The 20,068-nt window shown below is 34.5% G+C and overlaps 1 protein-coding gene across 1 annotated transcript in view; it reads right to left on the bottom strand.

Moving 5' to 3' along the window:
• PIK3C2A (phosphatidylinositol-4-phosphate 3-kinase catalytic subunit type 2 alpha) overlaps positions 1 to 20,068 on the bottom strand; it is a 105,060-nt gene that overhangs the window by 8,062 nt on the left and 76,930 nt on the right. Inside the window, exons 14-26 of the mRNA XM_043480982.1 lie at positions 18,884 to 18,995; positions 18,365 to 18,510; positions 15,649 to 15,837; positions 15,089 to 15,182; positions 14,495 to 14,589; positions 13,962 to 14,142; positions 10,798 to 10,902; positions 9,783 to 9,875; positions 8,260 to 8,389; positions 6,074 to 6,210; positions 3,090 to 3,259; positions 2,150 to 2,306; positions 1,372 to 1,481 (exon numbers count right to left, since the gene is read on the bottom strand). Coding sequence (XP_043336917.1) covers positions 1,372 to 1,481; positions 2,150 to 2,306; positions 3,090 to 3,259; positions 6,074 to 6,210; positions 8,260 to 8,389; positions 9,783 to 9,875; positions 10,798 to 10,902; positions 13,962 to 14,142; positions 14,495 to 14,589; positions 15,089 to 15,182; positions 15,649 to 15,837; positions 18,365 to 18,510; positions 18,884 to 18,995 — 1,719 coding nt within the window. The remainder of the gene's footprint in view (positions 1 to 1,371; positions 1,482 to 2,149; positions 2,307 to 3,089; positions 3,260 to 6,073; positions 6,211 to 8,259; positions 8,390 to 9,782; positions 9,876 to 10,797; positions 10,903 to 13,961; positions 14,143 to 14,494; positions 14,590 to 15,088; positions 15,183 to 15,648; positions 15,838 to 18,364; positions 18,511 to 18,883; positions 18,996 to 20,068) is intronic.

Here is a 20,068-nt window from a genome sequence, read left to right as displayed (position 1 = left end):
AAAGGAAAACAGAATAAAGGAATACACAAAGAGGAAACAGTGTCAAAAGAAACTCTCTTGTGTGAGGGAACCTCACACAAAAGAGTTTGTCCTTGTTATGGACTGAATGCTTGTGTCCCCCAAAATTCATATGCTAGAGCCCCAACTCCACAGGGCCTTTATGGAGCCAGTGTCCTTATTATAATGACTTTCTTCCTCCTCTTTCTTCTCCTCCCTCCTTCATGCGAGGAAACAGCGAGAAGGCAGTCAGTCGTCTTCAAACTTGAATCCTCACCAGGAAGCAAATTAGCTAGCACCTTGATCTTGGACTTCGCAGCCTCCAGAACGATGAGAAGATTAATTTCCTTTAAGTCGCCTGTATGTTGGTATGGCAGGCCAACGGACTAACACTTATGCTTTATTTACAGTTTGGCCCAGGGGAGCCAACAAGTCTCAAAAAAACAAAACAAAACTCATCAATACCTAAATTATCAGCATTAGTCTGGAAGGCTATACAAAAGTCAGCTTCCTTCAATTCAACTCAGCCCAGACTCATGAGACTAGGCAAGTCCAGTCCAGTGTATTCTACTTGTTCTCCACTGAGAGGAAGAAGGCAAGAGAAAAAGGAAAGACAAGAACATAAGCCTATGTGCTCCTTCTGTGGCATTTAATGAGGCGGAATCACCAGTCTGTGACCAACCTGGTCACCAGACCTGTAGAACACATTTGCCAGGAAGATTTTCTTTAAAAGTAATAATCACAAGTTCAAATGCCAGTCATTGGAGTATGTGTTTCAAGCACTACATCATGTGATAACAATTTAACAGCATTGTCCCAGAGTTCACTGTTTTAAGCACTTCTGGTATCCATGAAAATTGTTATGGCAGAATCCTAAAAAATACAGTACTATAGATATCATTTTAGGAAAAACCCTTGTATCTGGCACTGTAGAAAATAGGTTTTGTAAAACCTGTTCATAAATGGAATGTTTAGAATTAAAATCATATATATTCTTAATATAAGGTCACATTTGGAGACAAATAATGGGGGGGTGGGGTGGGCGCACACTGCATGTCTTGCAAAATCTTAGTTCCTTGAACAGGGATTGAACCCGAGTCACCACAATGAAAGCACTGAGTCCTAACCACAGGACCGCCAGGCAATTTCCAAAACAAATGTATTTTTTCAAGTGTTATTGCCAATCCTTCACATTTATTCAGTAAATAAACCTTTGAAATAAGCTTTTGATAAACCTACTACTTGCTAATACTGTGAATCACAATTTTTTCTTGTTAGGTCAGAATTTTGATATATATCATTTGTTTGAACTAAGGAAAGCAAATCAAAGCTAAACAGGGTGTGTCTTCTCTAATATACTTAAATATACCTTACCTAGTAAAGAAAATTGTAGCTTCTGCATCTGTCGTTTGGGGCTGAAGTGCATCTCTAACATATTTCAAATCCTGAATACTTGTAAGTTCTGGTAACCCTGAAGGAATCATCTATAGAAACGAAAAAGAGCTTGTGACTCAAATTTTTTACAAGTCTATTCCTCACCCCTCCCTAAAAGCTGGACAAATAATCAGAAAAAAAAGCAAATAAACGACTCAGAGTTTTGAGGAGTTTGTTAGTATTTTAGGGACCCAAATCTCTCAGAAATAAGAAAAATCTTGGCAAAGGAGGTCAATTGTTGGAAGTCACAGTTTATGGAATAAAAACTGTGAAATCCAGACCTTTTGTGTAGTCTTCCGTTTCTATATCAATTTCAGTCACAATAATCATAGGGGTTTCTTTGGCTTGTTCTCAATATACATCCAAAAAAGCACAGGAATCTTATGAGCACAGCTTAATGAATATCCAAAATCTGAACATATAAAGACAAAAAATATTCACCAGCATCCCATATGACACTCACAGGGTCCCTTTCAGATACTATTACCGCTCATCCCCAGGGTATCCACTTGAGGGTCTTTTTTTTATTGCATTACCTATAAATGGTGTCTGGCATATTTCACACGGCAACATTTTAAAATATTTCAGTAATAATATACCTGACATTTAAAACCAGAATAAATTTTATTCCAAAAATCACAAAATATCTATCTTTAGATACTGAAACATGGAAGAATTAATATAAAACTAATTAAATGCTTGTAAAGAACAGAGTTACCAGTGAAAGGAGGTTAAGAAAGAGGTTTGTCTGCTTTCTTATCAAGTTGTAGGCTTGACAGCAGAGGTCCACAAACAACTGGAAACGAATTGTCGGCTTTTCACCCCCATTAATGACATATGCCATGTCAGAGGTCAGCACAAAAGGAGCCCGATCCCTATTTTAAAAGTACAAAAAAAAAGTATATACAAAGTATTATTTACAGAAGATATGCAAATGAGTGCTATTGCTATTACATGGTTACTGAACTAAAGCTATCTGAGCAACAGCAATTTCTAACTGGGTAACTTAATACCAGGAAGTTCTAAATTTACATAATTCTTAAAAATTCACATTTCAAGGAAAGCCATCATATAATCTCATTATTTGGGTAGAATTTATATATGATATTTTCCAAGGTGATTATCAGTCTACACACAGAGATCAAACAGCATATACAAATGAATATAGAGAAAACTTTTCTACTTGTTGCCATTATACAACTGGGGAAACACTTCTAATAGGTACCCTAACCAGATAAGACAAAATACACCTTAATTCATTTCAACAAAGGTTACACACACATACACATTCTTCTCTACTACATGATAAACTCATCTTTTAAAGCCTTTTTCATCCCTGGTTATGCTAGAAGGGAGCAACAAGGCAAAGAACAGCAAGAAAAAAAGCAAAGTTTAGGATATTGTGTTTTTTTGAAGTTGATTTTTTTTAAACTGAAGTTTAGTTGATATAAAATATTATATGTTACATGTATAAAGTGATTCACAGTTTTTAAAGATTATTCTCCATTATATTCTCCATTTAGCCAAAATATTGGCTATATTTCCTGTGTTGTACAATATATCCTTGTAGCTTATTTTATATGATAATAGTTGAGGACATTAATTTGTGAAATAGGAAGTGCCTCTATTTTCTTTAGCAATAATAACAATAGTAGTACCTTTTGAAGCTACCAAACATCTGGGCGTGGCCCAAAAACTTTCCAAAGTCAATATGAAACATGTGTCCTGTGCTTCGAAGCATTATATTGTCATTGTGTCGATCGCAGATGCCTAAAACATAGGTGGCTACACAGCATCCAGCACAAGAATAGATAAAATTCTCAGAAGCCTATAATAAAGATAAATTATCTTAGGAAAGATAAAATTATCTTAGGAAGGAAAAATAAAATTATCTTTTTAGAAGATTATTTTTAAAGGAGGCAGGATTACAAAGATTAATTTATCACTCATTGAAAACACAATTCTATTCTACTTTCTCAATAGTTTGTAAACTGTGTTATGGTAACAGATACCGGTTTTTCAAAAGTAAACACCCTTCTAAGAGTTATTGCCCTTCTCTCTAGTTTTTGTCTCACAGCAGGTAGAGATTCTGCCCGTCTCTACTTAGGATATAATTAGCCTTTGAACATCTTTTAAGCATCATGTTTGTGGAACCCTGCTCTTCACAGGCTCTGCTCCTTACCACAGCTACTTAACATTGGGACAAAGATTAATCTAAATAAAGGAATATTTTTTTCCATTTTTTGGCTTGTAGGAATGGTATGTGTAAAGAAAGTAAGCTTATATCTTTAAACATCCAATAATATAATGAATGCACTTTGTCGTCCATTTAGTGACTATGTGTCATCATCAAGTTTCTCAAAGCTGGAAGAACTTTCATTGTAGCCCTACATGTCCTGGGGATTAAATTAATAATATAATATCAAATAGAAGGATACAACTGTATACAATGCATATTTTAATGTAAAGCATATGTTGTTGCCCAGTCACTTTGCGACCCCATAGAATGCAGCACATCCTGCTCCTTTGTCCTCCACTATCTCCCAGAGTTTGCTAAAATTCATATCCATTGAATCAGTGATACTAATCTAACCATCTCATCCTCTGCCACCCCCTTCTCCTTTTGCCTCCAGTCTTTCTGAGCATCAGGGACCTTTCCAATGAGTTGGCTCTTCATATCAGGTGGCCAAAGTACTGGAGCCTTCAGCTTCAGCATCAGTCCTTCCAATGAATATTCAGGATTGATTTCCTTTAGGATTGACTGGTTTGATCTCTGTGCAGTCCAAGGGACTCTCAAGAATCTTCTCTAGCTCCACAATTTGAAAGTATCAATTCTTTGGCACTCAAACATCTTTATAGTTCAACTCTCAAATCTATACATGGTTACTGGAAAAACCATAACTTTGAGTATATGAACATTGGTGTGGAAAGTGATGTGATTAAAAGGATTAAAAAGCTTTTTAATATGCTGCTAAGGTTTGTCATAGCTTTCTTTCCAAGGAGCAAGCATCTTTTAATTTCCTGGCTGCAGTCACCATCCTAGTGATTTTGAAGCCCAAGAAAATAAATCTGTCACAGCTTCCACTTTTTTCCCTTCTATTTGCCACGAAGCGATGGGACCAGATATCATGATCTTAGTTTTACTAATGTTGAGTTAAAAGCACATGCATTTAGTTTGTTCTCAAGACACCACATTTCTGAATGAAAGTCATATGGCTCTACATGCTCATGGGATTAATTTTATTCTATAACTTTCTAGAAATTATTAGTGATGATGATGTAAGAGCATGTGTTTACACAGCACTTATCACAAACCAGGCATTACACTAGTCTCTCTCTACATACACACACATACTATTTACATTAATGTAAATAGTATTTATGTCATTCTTTTGTTATAAGATTTCAATATTATAAGAATTCAATATGTATGTATACACACAAACATGCATATAAACTGTGTATATGTGTGTATATGTACATGTTAAATTCATTTAAAATTTTACAACAAAACAGTGATGTAAATACTACTAATATTGCCATTTTACACATGAGGGAACCTGAAGAAAACAGAGATTATCTGCCCAGGATTACATCATTAAGTGGCAGAGCCAAGATTTAAACCCAGGAAATGAGATTCCACTGTGTTATATTCCCTCTTACTAAGCAAAGCACATAAAAGAGCCAAGTGCATAAAATCCACTTAAAATATGGCAGGCGAGTCTCGCATGCTGCAGTCCACAGAGTCGCAAAGAATTGGACATGACTTAGTGACTGAACAACAACTGGACAATTATTTTGTGTCAGCTTATCCAGAATCACAGAGCCAGTATTACTATAAACAAACACTGGCTTCTTGTCCCAAACTATAAGAGCGAGCTCTTAAATAGTGTAAAGACCACAGAGGACAATTCATAGGGTCAACAGGTAGCATTTGTACATATCTATCTGCAATTGCAATATATTAATGATTTGACATAAACTAGGATCTCATTAAAACTGAGATCTGTATCACCATTGCAAGTATTCTTGAGTGTTTTCAGATCAATTTAGGATCATTAGAAGCCTTATATGCTAAGAGATTTCCCTTTCCTATTATATAATTCAAAAATATACTAAACAAAAACTTGATGCCTCCTATAGGAAGAGTATCAATTATAGAATTTATTCTATATAGTGCCTTACATATATTAATTCACTTAATTCTCACAATTATCTTATACATTATTTTTTACAGTCATAATATATACTATACTATTTTATAGCAAAGATCACTGAAGCACAAGAGGTTAAGTTAACCAATTCTTATAGCTGGTGAGTGACTTGGGACCTGAATTCAAGCTCAGAGAGCTTGAATCTTCTACTTCCACAGTCTTCTATTATCATATTTTCATGAAATACAACAGTCTGGATTATAAAAATACCTCTGGTTTTGCTGGCCTCTAAATATATGTTTGGAATTTTTTTTCTTTTTTTGTAATTTAGCATTGGTTTCACTCAGATCCTTGCCATTAAAAGCATTCTGTTTTTTACTCTTTTCTTTACTTGGAGAAAAATGCTGTTTTCACAACTTAAAACTGAATGACTAGTCACCAGAGCTGAAAAATGAAAGCACTTGAGAATATGGAGACTAGTTAATTACCTTTTCATATTCCTCTTCAGAAGGATTATACTTCCTCAGCCACTCAGCAAGCGGTTTATCTTTAAAGGATCCAGTCACACCATATTCCACTTGGATTTTCCTGAGGGTATCCGAAGCAGGAACTAGCTCCACCATGCCTTTAGCAACAAAACATTAAGAAATGTCAAAATGTGTCCCTGCAAATGTACAGCTTTCGATGTTTGACATAAGATACCAGTTAAGAATAATCATTTTTAAAAAATCAACTCTGGCAGCCCATACTATAAAGTGTGAACAATCAAAATTATCAATATAAAAATCAATTTTATTTTCAGAAGTACCCAAGATATAAAACTGAATCTGACTATTTGAGACTTTATATCAGTATATCCATGTGCTATGCCCACAAAGAGTAACAATTTTAATTACAAACTAGGTAAAACTGATCCCACTAATAAAGCTACTTATAAAATACATGCTGTCCCATTTCAGCACAAAAGAACCTTCTCTATAGCATGTATCTGGGCAAATATAAGAGTGTTTCAGAGTACAGGAAGCCCTTTCAAAGGGAAGAGCAGATTAAGATTGTCTTTGTGGTGTGTCTGAGTCTCAGGTACATGTTTTCTCTTCCTTACTGAAATGTAAATGCTGTACTTATGTAGAAAAATCTCAAAAATATGTTTTTAAACACAAAATCCACATAGAGAACTGTATCTTTTGTGTTTAAAGGAAAGACTATTATGCATGTTGGAATATACACAAAATAGTCTCAGAAAGATCCCTGGTGATCCAGTTAGGACTCTGAGTTTCACTGCTGGGGTCACAAATTCAATCCCTAGTCAGGGAACCAAGATTCCTGCATGCTGTGCGATATGGCAAAAAAAACTTTGAAAAAAAGAAAAAAAAAAAAGTAGCCTCAGAAAGCTATGTGAATGGTTATATTTTGGGACCAAGCTGCCAAGGAGGTGTGTGTGATTTAGATTCTAATTTATTCTATTACGTGCTATGTGGATATTTTACTGTATGTGTATACAGAATAAAAGATACAGAAACAGAGACCTGCTTTGAAGAAAGGACTAGAAATAACCAAGAAGGCCAAGGCCTCCAGGCCATTCCAAAAGAAGGCATTCAAAAGAAAGCATTCAGGGCCAGGTTGTAATGCCAGTAGTCTAGTCACACATGGCAGAGTGAATTCATTTGAATCTTTTCTGTTGCTTAACTACATCATCTGATTTATAGTTCACAGTGACATCCTTTTTCAATGAATACCTGCATCCCGATTTTATCAGTATGATTAATCAAATTTTTAATATACATACAAATTTCTAATTTCTTTATCAAATATACACACATACAAACGACTATGTACAAAACAGTGGATAAAAGTTCATAATGATGCAAAGTACAATTATCCTCTAAGGGAACTTAAAATGAATCCAGCAGAGAAGACTCAATGTTTGGTAAGTATTAAAGACAACTGCTGAACCTGGAGAAGGGAGGATTACTATACACTGATCATTATAGGCTAAGGTGCTTGTTGAAAACTACATAGTTTTTAACCATGTGAATGTGGTTTCTTCATTTGAAAAGTAAGGACACAGAAAGATAACACAAATGAAAAGCTTTAGCACAAGGCAAGGCACAACGTAAGCACTCAACCATCAGTTAGAAACAACGTAAAAAGAAGGAAGTTGATTGCCTACAAAATTACACAGAATTCCATGAGAGAAGAGTTCAACTATATGAAATAAGTATGGTGACAGAAAAACTAATCCAAGCAAATGACAGGCTCTTGTTGAGGAATCTCTCTTGATAAAGTGACTTCCATTTTATAAGACGTACTGTCTTGCAAGCAATTGAGCTACTGAGTTATTATAGAATATCAGCAAGAATTCTTTTTTTTTTTTTTTACGTCCCCGCCCCCAAGAATTCTTAATTTGACTTGATTGCCCCTTTGTTGAGGAACTATTCTGACCAGGAATCGAACCTGTGCCCCCTGTAGAAGAAAGGCAGAGTCTTAACCACTGGGCCATGAGGGAAGTCTCTGACCTGATTTCCTTTTGAGAAGATAAAGTCTGTACATTCTAACCTGAGAAAGCAAAGTGATATGGTTGAGATCACGGACCAGCATCAGGACCATTAGAGCATGTACACTCTGAGCATTATCCAAGGGAAAAAAAAAAAAAGACTATATCTAACAGATTTACCTCGATCTCTGCCAGTTGAGAGACATTTGAAAATTACCATCCTCAGATCTAGTCCTTCTTTAAGCCAGATCTTGTCCATAATCTTTATCATTTGTAAAGCTAACATATCTTGCCTTAGATCTTCACCGACCTTGAAATCAAGGAAACAAAATGAAACTTGTACATCTCCAAAAGCTTTAATAGATTACATATAAAAAAGGGGGGAGGAGTGGGGAGAAAAGAGTAAAGAATAAAATGAACTGGACCACCTTTTTATTCTTCTGCAGCAGTCCAGAGAAAGTTACTTAACTTCTTTACGTCTCAATTTCCTGATCTGTACACTTTAAAAGACTGGGTTTTACAGTATGAGTATTATATTCAATTTTTTAAAGGGGCAATATGGGGGATCTTTTTGATGATCAAGATAATTCATATCTTGACTGTAATGATGTCAACATCCTAACTGCAATATTGTACAAGATAATATCATTGTGTAGAGGGTACGCAGGATTTCTGTGTAATTTCTTAAAGTGAACTATGAATCTACAATGATCAGTTTACTTTAAAAAAAAGTTAGCTCTCCAAAAATGAATTCCAACTGGAACTATATCAAGTTTTCATTTTCTTCTTAAATTGGATAAAATAAGTTTAAAACACATAATGATAAATACATTTTTGAGATGAGCCAAGAAAATTATGGAAAAAAAAAAAGAGGTGATTTGCCTTAAAAAAATTATAACATACAAAATTACTGTATTCAAAAAGATGAGACTGTTTTAGGAAAAGGCAAAGGCATCAGTAAAATAAAATGGAGTCTAAAACCAGATCTGAGTATATGGGAACTTGCTATATATATCAAAGGTGGCTGACTAATCAAACTCATTGAATTAACTAAATCTCTACATTCTTTCCTAAAAATAATACTGCGATTGCAACAAAGAAAACTTTGATTGTTAATGCATGTGTGTGCATGCTCAGTCATGTCCGACTCCTTGTGATCCAATGGACTGTAGCCTGCCAGATTCCGCTGTCCATTGAATTTTCCAGGCAAGAATACTGAGTGGGTCGCCATTTCCTTCTCTAGGGGATCATCCTGACCCAGGGATTGAACCATGACTCTTAAGTCTCCTGCACTGGCAGGAAGATTCTTTACTACTGCCTCTTTACCATGCACATGGAAGTTCTGATTGCTAACAGATTCCCACAGGTAAGTTAGAGGTTTTCAAAAACAGTGCCAGTTCACAGTTTTGCAATTTTACTCTGCACATCTCTAAGGTGTACCATTTACATCATAGTCTGGGTGAAAGGCACTACCTGGAGCTGTGATGTACTTAACTAGCATAAGATGGCCATATGCAGCAGCTCTAGCCCAGAGTTGCACTTGTTTCCAAATCCATTTGGAAACAGTTTACAGCAGTAATAATTTTTCACAGTTATTCAATTCCATTAAACACTAAATAAAATTGCTTTTGCAATTCTGAAAAAGGAATTTGAGATAAGAATTTTTAAATTACAAACAAACAAAGTCACCTTATTCTGCTCACCTTAAACATGACATTAATTTCTTCCCCCATTGGATCAGCATTCACCATTGTGACTTTCAAGGGCACAGCATTAGAACTGAAGAAGGAACATGACTACAAATACAATATGTTGAGCATTAAAATGATTAAAATGATAACACTGAAACAAAAACTTAAAGCACAAAATTTTGCATATGCTTATCTTTTCTCTAAATCAGTGTGATTTGGAGTAAGATCTCTACTTCGGTTCACGGCACTAGTAAAATTAATAATTAGCCATGGAATCAAAGGGTGACACTAAACAACAAATTCATTAGCAGACATCAAATTTAAAATTAAACTGGTTAAAAAACTAATTTAAGACTGTGAGAGTAATTTAAAGAAAACAACGAACAAAATCCCAAGGGAAAAGGTAATCCCCGCTACCCCCACCTTCAGTGACATAATTATACAACCCAGTCACCCACTGTTACAGTCCAATGAAGAGGAGCCGTATGTCAACTTATAAAAAAATTAAATCTGAGACTCCTTTCAAAATAACAGACTCTAATGGATGAATTAACTGGTTGCTTTTGCTGAAATCATGTGAGAGAAAAATTCACTATTTGTATTATTATTAGCCCAATTAAAAATATAATTACTCAATTTTGATGATTATGACTACTTTTTAATGACTCTAAAAAGTGTTATAAACCTCTGAAGAGTACACGTGTCCATTCACAAGGAAGGTTAAAAAACTGCCTACCTGTGACTGGGGAGTTTTACCGTTGGAATTATAACATATGCAACTATTATACCATAGCAAAAAATAATTTATTTCAATTCAATAAATAATTGCACTCTGCTTTTTTGTTCAGGAATGGTAATTAGATAAGCATATACTGAGATAAAAACAGATCTTACACAAACACAACCAGAAGTACTTATAACCAACTTATGTACTTTATCTGCATTTGCCTTAAGCATACCTGCCCCACCTGCCTTTTTATTACACAATATTTGAAAATTTAATATGAACTAAAGTATTTTATGTCACCTTAATATTTAATTCTTTTGCTACAAGACTTGGATTGAGAGGAAGACGGCATTTACTTCTTAGAAAAAAGGACTGTACTCGTTCCATACTCCTTTGGAGGACAACCTAGGAAAAGAAATTGATATTTTAAGTACAGAATGAAAATGAACACTTATTTTTCAGATAACAAAAACATGATGTGGACCCGATTTTTTTTTTCTTTTGACCCAAATTTTTTAAATGACCAATTGTCATGTGGTCAAAAACAGCTGTTGCTAAATAAAGTTAATTTTATTATAAAAATAAAATTTACAGCAAAGACTATAACCATAAGGGGGAAGTACATATGCTCATATTTAACATATTTGTTAATACTAACAGTCAAATAAACAAATAGAAATTAAATAATAATGAAACACCAATTTTTATCTAACAGATGAAAAATTTAAGATAACATCCAGTGCTGGCAACAGGGTCAGAAATAGATACTTTCATAATCTAGTGGTGGGGAGTGGGGTCTTCATTGGTTTTGTTTTTGATATTACAATTTAATATAAACTATTATAACTAAAATGTATATAGCTCTTGACTGAATTATTTCATCTGTATGATTATCCTATAAAGGAATACTAGCAAAGGGGCAAACACACATTCAAGTTCATCATAAAACTGTTCAGGAAAAAAAAAATGTATAAACAACCTGCACAGATGTAATGGTTCATAATTTATGCTACCATACCTTGTAATACTATGTTCTCATTAAGAAACAAAAAGTATAGTTAAATGTACTGACATGAATTCTCCAAGTAAAAAAAAAAAGCAGCAATTTACAAATAAAAAAAATCATTGCTAAAAGAAATGAAAGATCAAAGATATCCCATGTTCATGAACTAGAAGACTTATTACTAAGATTGTGATATTTCCCAAATATTGATCTACAAATTCAACACAATCTTTATCAAAACTCCAACTGCTCTTTTTGCAGAGATGGGAAGGCTGATACTAAAATTCGTATAGTATTATAAGGGACTTCCAAACAGCCAAACCACCTTGAAAAAGAAAAAGTTGGAGGACTCACACTTTCTGATTTCAAAACCTGCTACAAAGCTATGCAATGAAAAAAGTATAGTGTGAGGACAGACATAGAGATCAATGGAACAGAACTGAGAGTCCAGAAATAAACCCATACAACTATGGTCAACTGATTCTCAACTAGGGCGCGGAGTTTATTCAATAGGAAAGAACAGTTCCTTTAGCAAATGGTGCAGCAACATCTGGATAACCACATGTAAAAGAATTAAGTTGGATTCTCGGCCCATAGAACAAAGCAAACAAACAACAAAAATAGCCTCAAAATGGATCAAAGACTTTTTAAAAGTGAACTTATAAAACTCCTAGAAAACATAAGTGTACATCATTGTGACCCTGGATTTGACAATGAATTCTTAGATAGGATAGTAAAAGAACAAGCAACAAAAGAAAAAAAAAGTTAGACTTCATAAAAGTAAAATCTTCTGTGCATCAAAGAACATTATGAAAGAAATAAAAATACACAAAATGGGAGAAAATATTTACAAACAGTATATCTGATAGTGTCCAGAATACACAAAGAACTCTAACAATTCAACAACAAAAAGACAAACCAATTAAAAAGGACTTAGAAATTTCTCCAAAGAAGATATACAAATGGCCAACACACACATGAAAATAAGCTCCAAACCATTAGACATTAGGGAAATGCAAATCAAAACCACCATGAGATGCCACTTCACACCCACTAGGATGACTATAGTTTAAAAAAACTAAATTTTGGTGAGGATATGGAGAAAATGAAACCCTCATTTGTTTTTTTTTTTTTTGTCATTCAGTCACTAAGTCATGTTCGACTCTTTGGGAATCCATGGACTGTAGCCTGCAAGGCTCTTCTGTCCACGGGGTTTTCCAGGGGAGAATACTGAGGTAGGCAGCCATTCCCCTCTCCGGGGATTTTCCTGACCCGGGGACTGAACCCATATGTCTCCTGAATCGCCTACATTAGCAGGCGGATTCTTTACGACTGAATCCTCATACCTTACTAGTATTATACCAGAATTATAAAATGGTGAAGCTACTTTAGGAAACAGTTCAGTGGTTCCTCAAAAAACATAGAATTACTATACGATTCAGTAATTCTACTCCTAGGCAAAGTGAAAACAGATGTTCAAACAAAAAACTTACACACAAATATTCACAGTAGCACCATTCAGTAATAGTCACATAATAGAAACAAGCTTGATGTCCATCAATAGATGAATGGATAAAGAAAATGTGCTATTATTTACACAATGGAACACTATTAAATACACATGCTAGAATATAAATAAATCTTTAAAACATTAGACTAAGAAATTAGACACAAAAGGCCACATGTTGCATGATTACATTTATATGAAATGTCCAGAACAGGTAAATCCATAGAGATAGAAAGCATATCAGTTCTTAGCAGGACCTGGGAGGACAGGGGAATAAGGAGTGAGGAGTTAGTGGGTATACATAGGCTTTCTTTCTGTTGTGATGAAAATATTCTGGAATAGATAGTGGTGGTAACTGCAATACACTGTAAATGTACTAACAGTCAATGAACTGTACACTTTGGTTAAAATAGTGAATTTTAGCTTAAAAAATATATATATATGTATATATGTTTCTATAATTATAATTTTTTAACTCCAAAAATTTGTATATATACTTAAGTGTATGTATGTGAAAAGCCATATAAAGTGACCAAGCAGGACATAAAATATGAAGAAGATACCCACAGGGAAAAACCGAAACTGGGAACGTCCTAATTTTTTACTCTGTAAGCTTATAAGCTTATTCATTTGAACTTCTTAAACAGTAGCATCAATTCATACTTTCATTACTTTTATAATGACAAAAAAGTTAAAAAGCACAACAATGAGAAAGAAACTCAAGAGAACAATTTTGATTGGAAAGAAATTAATAAGTATGGAAATGAAAGGGAAATGAGTTAGGATATAAAATCTTTTCCAATAGATTTTAAGCAACCTTTGAATTCAGTCTGCTTAAGACAGCATAGGTGAGTTCTATCAGATGTCTACTGAAAAAGAATAAAAGCTTAACTTGTCAGCACTGCAAAGATTCTTTAACATCAAAACATTTATGTTCCCTCTGTGGGTACATACCTGTCTGGCTGATCCACTAGCCTGTCTTACTTTTTCTGCTACTCCTCCTAAAAGCTGTACAAGCTTTGTCTGCTTCAAAAGTTCTTCTCTGAGTCCTTTTCCTCCTACTGAGAGGAGAGCACCTAAAACATGTTCATATCGGGCACCAAACTGTGCATCATGCAGAGCATCCTTGAGGAGCCTAATACAGCAAAACATTTATGTCAGTCACTTCTAAGAACTAGATTAATGTCTCTCAAAACTCAATTTAAAAAGTTTAATTTGTGGTATCTAGGAATTAATTTTAAGCTATACAAGCAAGAAAAACTCAATATTACAGAGCTCTAACATGCCGAGTAATTCTGCAATAGAGGGGTTTGTTACTTCTGGTTTTATTTCTAAAGATATAAAAACTCAGCTTCTTTACAACAGTCACTTCAATAAAACATCTGGTATCAATAGCAAATAGTCTGAGCATACTGCTTAAACTTTGAGTGTCATTTGTACAAATAATAGGAACAGAAATAAAGTACTTAAGAAAATTTAAACCGTACCAATATAAATGGTGTGCTATCTGTATATTTCCCAATGCTCTGGACAGAAGAAAGTGCACTAATGAATTATTCAAGTAAATTTCATATTTCAAAGCCTACATGCAAAGAAAAATAAGAATCAGTAGTTGTCAAACCCATACTACATTGTTAGGATAAAATTATCAAAATATAAACTATATAAATCAAGGGTTACTCTTGTTGAGAAAAGATGATACTGATAAAAATGAAACAGATTAATTAATTTAGGTGAAATTAATGGAGTCAAGCAGAAAAGTACACAGACTTGGGAATAACATTCATTAGCTATGTTTAAGTGGCCAATTTAAAAAAAAAAGAAAGAAAACCTCAAGTCTGGTTTATTCTGATAATTAAAATTCTAGGTACATATATATATAGTATTCAAGCAAGGCAGCTGACAATAGTAGAAAAAATTTCACACTAAATTCAAACGCAATGCACTTTAACATTCCCACTGAACGAAAGTATTCAATACTTTTAATCAAAACGGAAAGGAGATCCCTTAACAAGATCCTTCCCTACTCATAAAAACTGGATTGAGCATAAGAAGGGTAGATAACCTAGTAAAAAACTCACCTGCACAAACTGTGGAAGAAGATCTGTTAGCTCATCATCACTAATAGCCTCAATCCAGGTCACAGCTAGGGACCTCACTTCCTGATCAGCAAATCTAGAAGCATACCACAAAATTAAGATTTGAGAGTGATTTCTAAAGAACCTGTTTTTTCTGAAGACACAATCTCAATTTATTCCTGACAAAGAATGCTCAGATAGCTATTGAAAAGCAATGTATTTCATCTTTTTTCTTAGGAAAAAATCATATTGTCCTATACACACATCCAATTTTGCGACTATTTAGAAATCTTTAAGATCATGAAAATAAATTCTGACCTATATCATAAAAATAAAACAAATTATTCAAAATTTATAACCTCTCTAGATTAGTTTTCAGTGATATGACATCCCTTTTTAATAACCTCAACACAAAAGATGTGTTTATAGAAATATGCATTTACACACTTATGTTACACTGCTTTCACATTAAAACAAAGGGAACTAACCCTCTAAATAATATCTTCCCAGAAAAATTGACAACAATAAAACAGAACAAATAAATTCAATCACAGTTAACTTACTTCAAATCAAGAAGCTCCAAGGCAGTCAGTGGATGCAATGGAGGCCACTGCTGAAGCAATGAATAAGTTTTGGCAAGATTAACCCATTTCCAGTTTGGGGCACTTGCAAGTACTTTAGGAAGACAATTCGGGTGTTTGAGGCAATAATAACGTTTCTCCCACAAAAAGGTTTTATCTTCTTTAGAGAGTCTAAATACATAATACAATTAAATTACTTCTCAGTGATACCATAATGACAGTTATAATCTCAATGATTAAAAATACAAAGGAAACAGACTTTTGAACTCTGTGGGAGAAGGTGAGGGTGGGATGTTTCAAAAGAACAGCATGTATACTATCTATGGTGAAACAGATCACCAGCCCAGGTGGGATGCATGAGACAAGTGCTCGGGCCTGGTACACTGGGAAGACCCAGAGGAATCGGGTGGAGAGGGAGGTGGGGGGGGATCGGGATGGGGAATAAGTGTAAATCTATGGCTGATTCATATCAATGTATGACAAAACCCACTGAAATGTTGTGAAGTAATTAGCCTCCAACTAATAAAAAAATTTAAAAAAAAAAAATACAAAGGAGAAATTCATTCCTTTTAGGATAGCCACTTCTTGGTAGAATCATTAATACTAATTTGGGATAGAAAAACGCAATGTACATCAAACACCACTAATTTGGGGCACAGAAAGAAATCATTCTGCTTTGAGAGAAGAGTCTTAGTTAAGAAACTGAAGGATAATTCGGATAATAAAATTTATTGAGCTCTAATCAGATGCCAGGCACTAGAAATTAGAGTTAAATAAGGAGAACCTACTCTAAGAGACAGCAAGGATTTCATCATTTTATACAAGTAAAATCAAAAGTCATGTCAAAATCAAATACTACTACAAAATTTTAGACGATGAATATAGAGTCTGGAGAATCCCAGGGACGGGGGAGCCTGGTGGGCTGCCGTCTATGGGGTCGCACAGAGTCGGACACGACTGAAGTGACTTAGCAGCAGCAGCAGCATAGAGCTCATTTGAGGAATATTAAAAATAAAAACTTGTTCTGGAGATTCGAATTCACTCTTAATGACAAATGCTTATGTGAATGAAATATTTCACTATTTCTCTACCCATCTATCTACCTTTGTGTTTATAATCCATGAACTGAATTGAAATGTATTCATGTGGAATATGAAGAAAAAAATCAAATACTGCAAAAAGGCACACAATTAGGTTTCTCTCCTTCCAATTCCTCTCCTACTGGCAACTGCCTCACCTAGTATATTCTTCCAGAGTTAGTCTATTTTTATAGAAGTATATACAAAGGTGTATATATCAAATTCTCTTTCTTTCCTTTATGTTAATGGTAACATGAAATTAAAAGACACTTACTCCTTAGAAGGAAAGTTATGACCAACCTAGAGAGCATATTAAAAAGCAGAGACATTACTTTTCCAGCAAAGGTCAGTCTAGTCAAAGCTATGGTTTTTCCAACAGTCGTGTATGGATGTGAGAGTTGGACTACAAAGAAAGCTAAGTGCCGAAGAATTGATGCTTTTGAACTGTGGTGTTGGAGAAGACTCTTGAGAGTCCCTTGGACTGCAAGGAGATCCAACCAGTCCATCCTAAAGATCAGTCCTGAGTGTTCATTGGAAGGACTGATGTTGAAGCTGAAACTCCAATACTTTGGCCACCTGATACAAAGAACTGACTCACTGAAAAAGACCCTGATGCTGGGAAAGATTGAAGGCAGGAGGAGAAGGGGATGACAGAGAATGAGGTGGTTGGATAGTATCATTGACTCAATGGACATGAGCTTGGGTAAACTCCAGGAGTTGGTGATGGACAAGGAGGCCTGGCATGCTGCAGTCCATGGGGTCGCAAAGAGTTGGACACAACTGAGTGACTGAAGTGACCTGAACACACTATACATACTATCGTACTTGCTTTCTTCATTTAATATCTTATATATTAATAATAGCCATAACTTCATTCTTAATAGTTACATAGTGATGTTAGATAAATGTACCATAATTTAACCCATTAATGAACATGTATATCCATTTTACAACAACCCAAATAAATACTGCAAGGAATATTCTTGTCTCCACAAGCAAATATAAAAGGGTTTTCTTTAAAATAATGCTATTACTGGAAGTGGAATTGTTAGGTCACAGATTATGGACACTGTGACCTTAATAGACTTTGCCAAATTGCTCTCCCAAAGCTTTTAGAGTTCTGCCCACAGTGTAATTCCTATTTTTCTGTATTCTATCAATACTTCATATAATGAGACATTTTAATTTTCAACAGTCTGATGTGTGAAATGGTATCTTGTATTAATTTAAGACTCTTTGATTACTGAGAGGCTGAACATTTTTTTCAGACGTTTAAAAGGGTTGTATTTCTTTTCCAAAGAAAAACCTATTCATATTCTTTGTCTATCACTGTGTTGTCAGTTTTTCTACTTACATAAAAAAGTTCTTCATATATTAAGGAAATAGATTATAGTCCCCAGTCTGTTATTTGCATTTGATTATGCAGAAAGTTTGACTTACAGAAATTTCTAAATTTTATGCAGTTATACAGTCTTTTTATACAACTAAAAACAGAAAGAGAAAACTTTCCATATCAGGAACATTGCTAAATCATGAACTAAATCAGAACACTTAATAAACCATTAACTTGAACTTTACATTGTAAGAGATAATCAGGCAAGAGAATTAAAGGAGCATACCCAAGTGATGAGTCTCTGTGAAGAATATCAAGAAGTCTCCCTTTCACATCATTCTCCAATGTTTCTAAGTTGTGTTGTTGTATAACGCTTCTGTCCACTTGAGGAGTGGTATAAATGATATCAAATGTAGGAGAAGGAAAATCAACCTTAAAAATTAATAGAAATTGATCAAATTACAGCTGAAAAGTCCACATGTTTGCTACATTTACTTATTTTTGATTTGTCTTAGCCTTAAGGGTGAAAATATCAAATATTAAATTAATGCTTCTGTCCTTTTATTAAGAGTGATTACCGTTATTAGTACTTCTCAATAGCACATATATTCGTGGGATTGGTATAAGTGCATCTTTCACTATTTCTCAGAAATAGGAAATGGCTTATTAACATTTAAATACAGATCCTAAGATCTAAACAAGATCAATTAGGCTTCTTTAGTAAGAACTGAGACCATGGTATACATATATTCTTTATAAAGAAATTCAAACTTAAACCTCTCCTTGTGTCAGGAAGTATCATTACCTGTAACACTATTCTTTCCATCACATATCCTTTTTTGGGGACTGTTCCAGGAATAAGATTTGTATGTGATGAAGTCCAAAGATACAGAAGCTTAGTTCCACATGTTAAAAACCTTCATGAATGTAAACAGAAGAATACTGTGGTTTTCATTTTAAAAATTAATTAAAAACTCACAACACATGATAATGAATTTGAAATGTTAATAATCAAATATTTATTAAGCATCCTATATATAGAAAGAACATATTAGGAGTCACTCTCTATAGTGTATTTTCACTTTAGGTAAATGTACTGAAGTATGGAAGTTAGAACAAAAGAAGGGAAGATGAAATGGGGCTCAGGACAGAAGAAAAGATGGGTAAAGTCTCAGAGTCACCTGTCCCCAAAACAACTTCTATAAATAAGACAGTGTTTGAACATCATCTACAGAGAAACATATCTCAAGGTGGTGGTTTGGACTTCATAACTGCTCCTTGAATTCTACCGTAAGAATAAAAACACATGTCAAAGAAACCAGTATCTACTTTGTGTCAAAGTACTGATTGTTTGAGATGAGAAGTTTAACCTGTTTGTGACCAGGAGTCAGCAACCTTTTTCTATAAAGGGCCAGACAGCAAATATTTGGGGTCTTCTGGGCTATATACAATCTGCCAGACTCAACTCTGCTATTACAGGGCCAAAAGAAGTCATGAATAATACATTTTAAAACTGTGTGCTGTGTTCTAACAAAACAAAAAACAGGCAGTGAGCTGGAGCACGCTGACCCTTGCCCTAAACTACCAATTTATAATCTACTGAAATTAGAAACATTTACCAATAAAAACACTGATATATCTTTCCACAGATGAAATTTCTGAAAAATAACATGATATATAAAGGTAGGAAACTATACACTTCATCAAACTTTGTTCATTTTATTCAAATAATAAATATCCTTTCCAAAACTAGACTCCAGTTTATGTTTTCTCTAGCAGGTTAACGGTTTTTCAATTTTTGGCACAGGAATTCCCTGGCAGCTGGTAGACTGTGCTTCCCCTGCAGGGGACACAGGTTCGAGCCCTGGTGTGGGAACCAAGACCCTGCAAACTATGTGGGGTGGCCAAAAAAAAGATCTTCACACGTTATATTCTATCTATTCTAGAGCCGCCCTCACCCTCAGCTAGATTATCTGACGGCAAATTCTGA

The sequence above is a fragment of the Cervus canadensis genome, chromosome 11 (assembly GCF_019320065.1).
Source record: "Cervus canadensis isolate Bull #8, Minnesota chromosome 11, ASM1932006v1, whole genome shotgun sequence".
Classification (NCBI taxonomy): Eukaryota; Metazoa; Chordata; class Mammalia; order Artiodactyla; family Cervidae; genus Cervus; species Cervus canadensis.
This window is presented reverse-complemented; position numbering and strand designations above follow the sequence as displayed.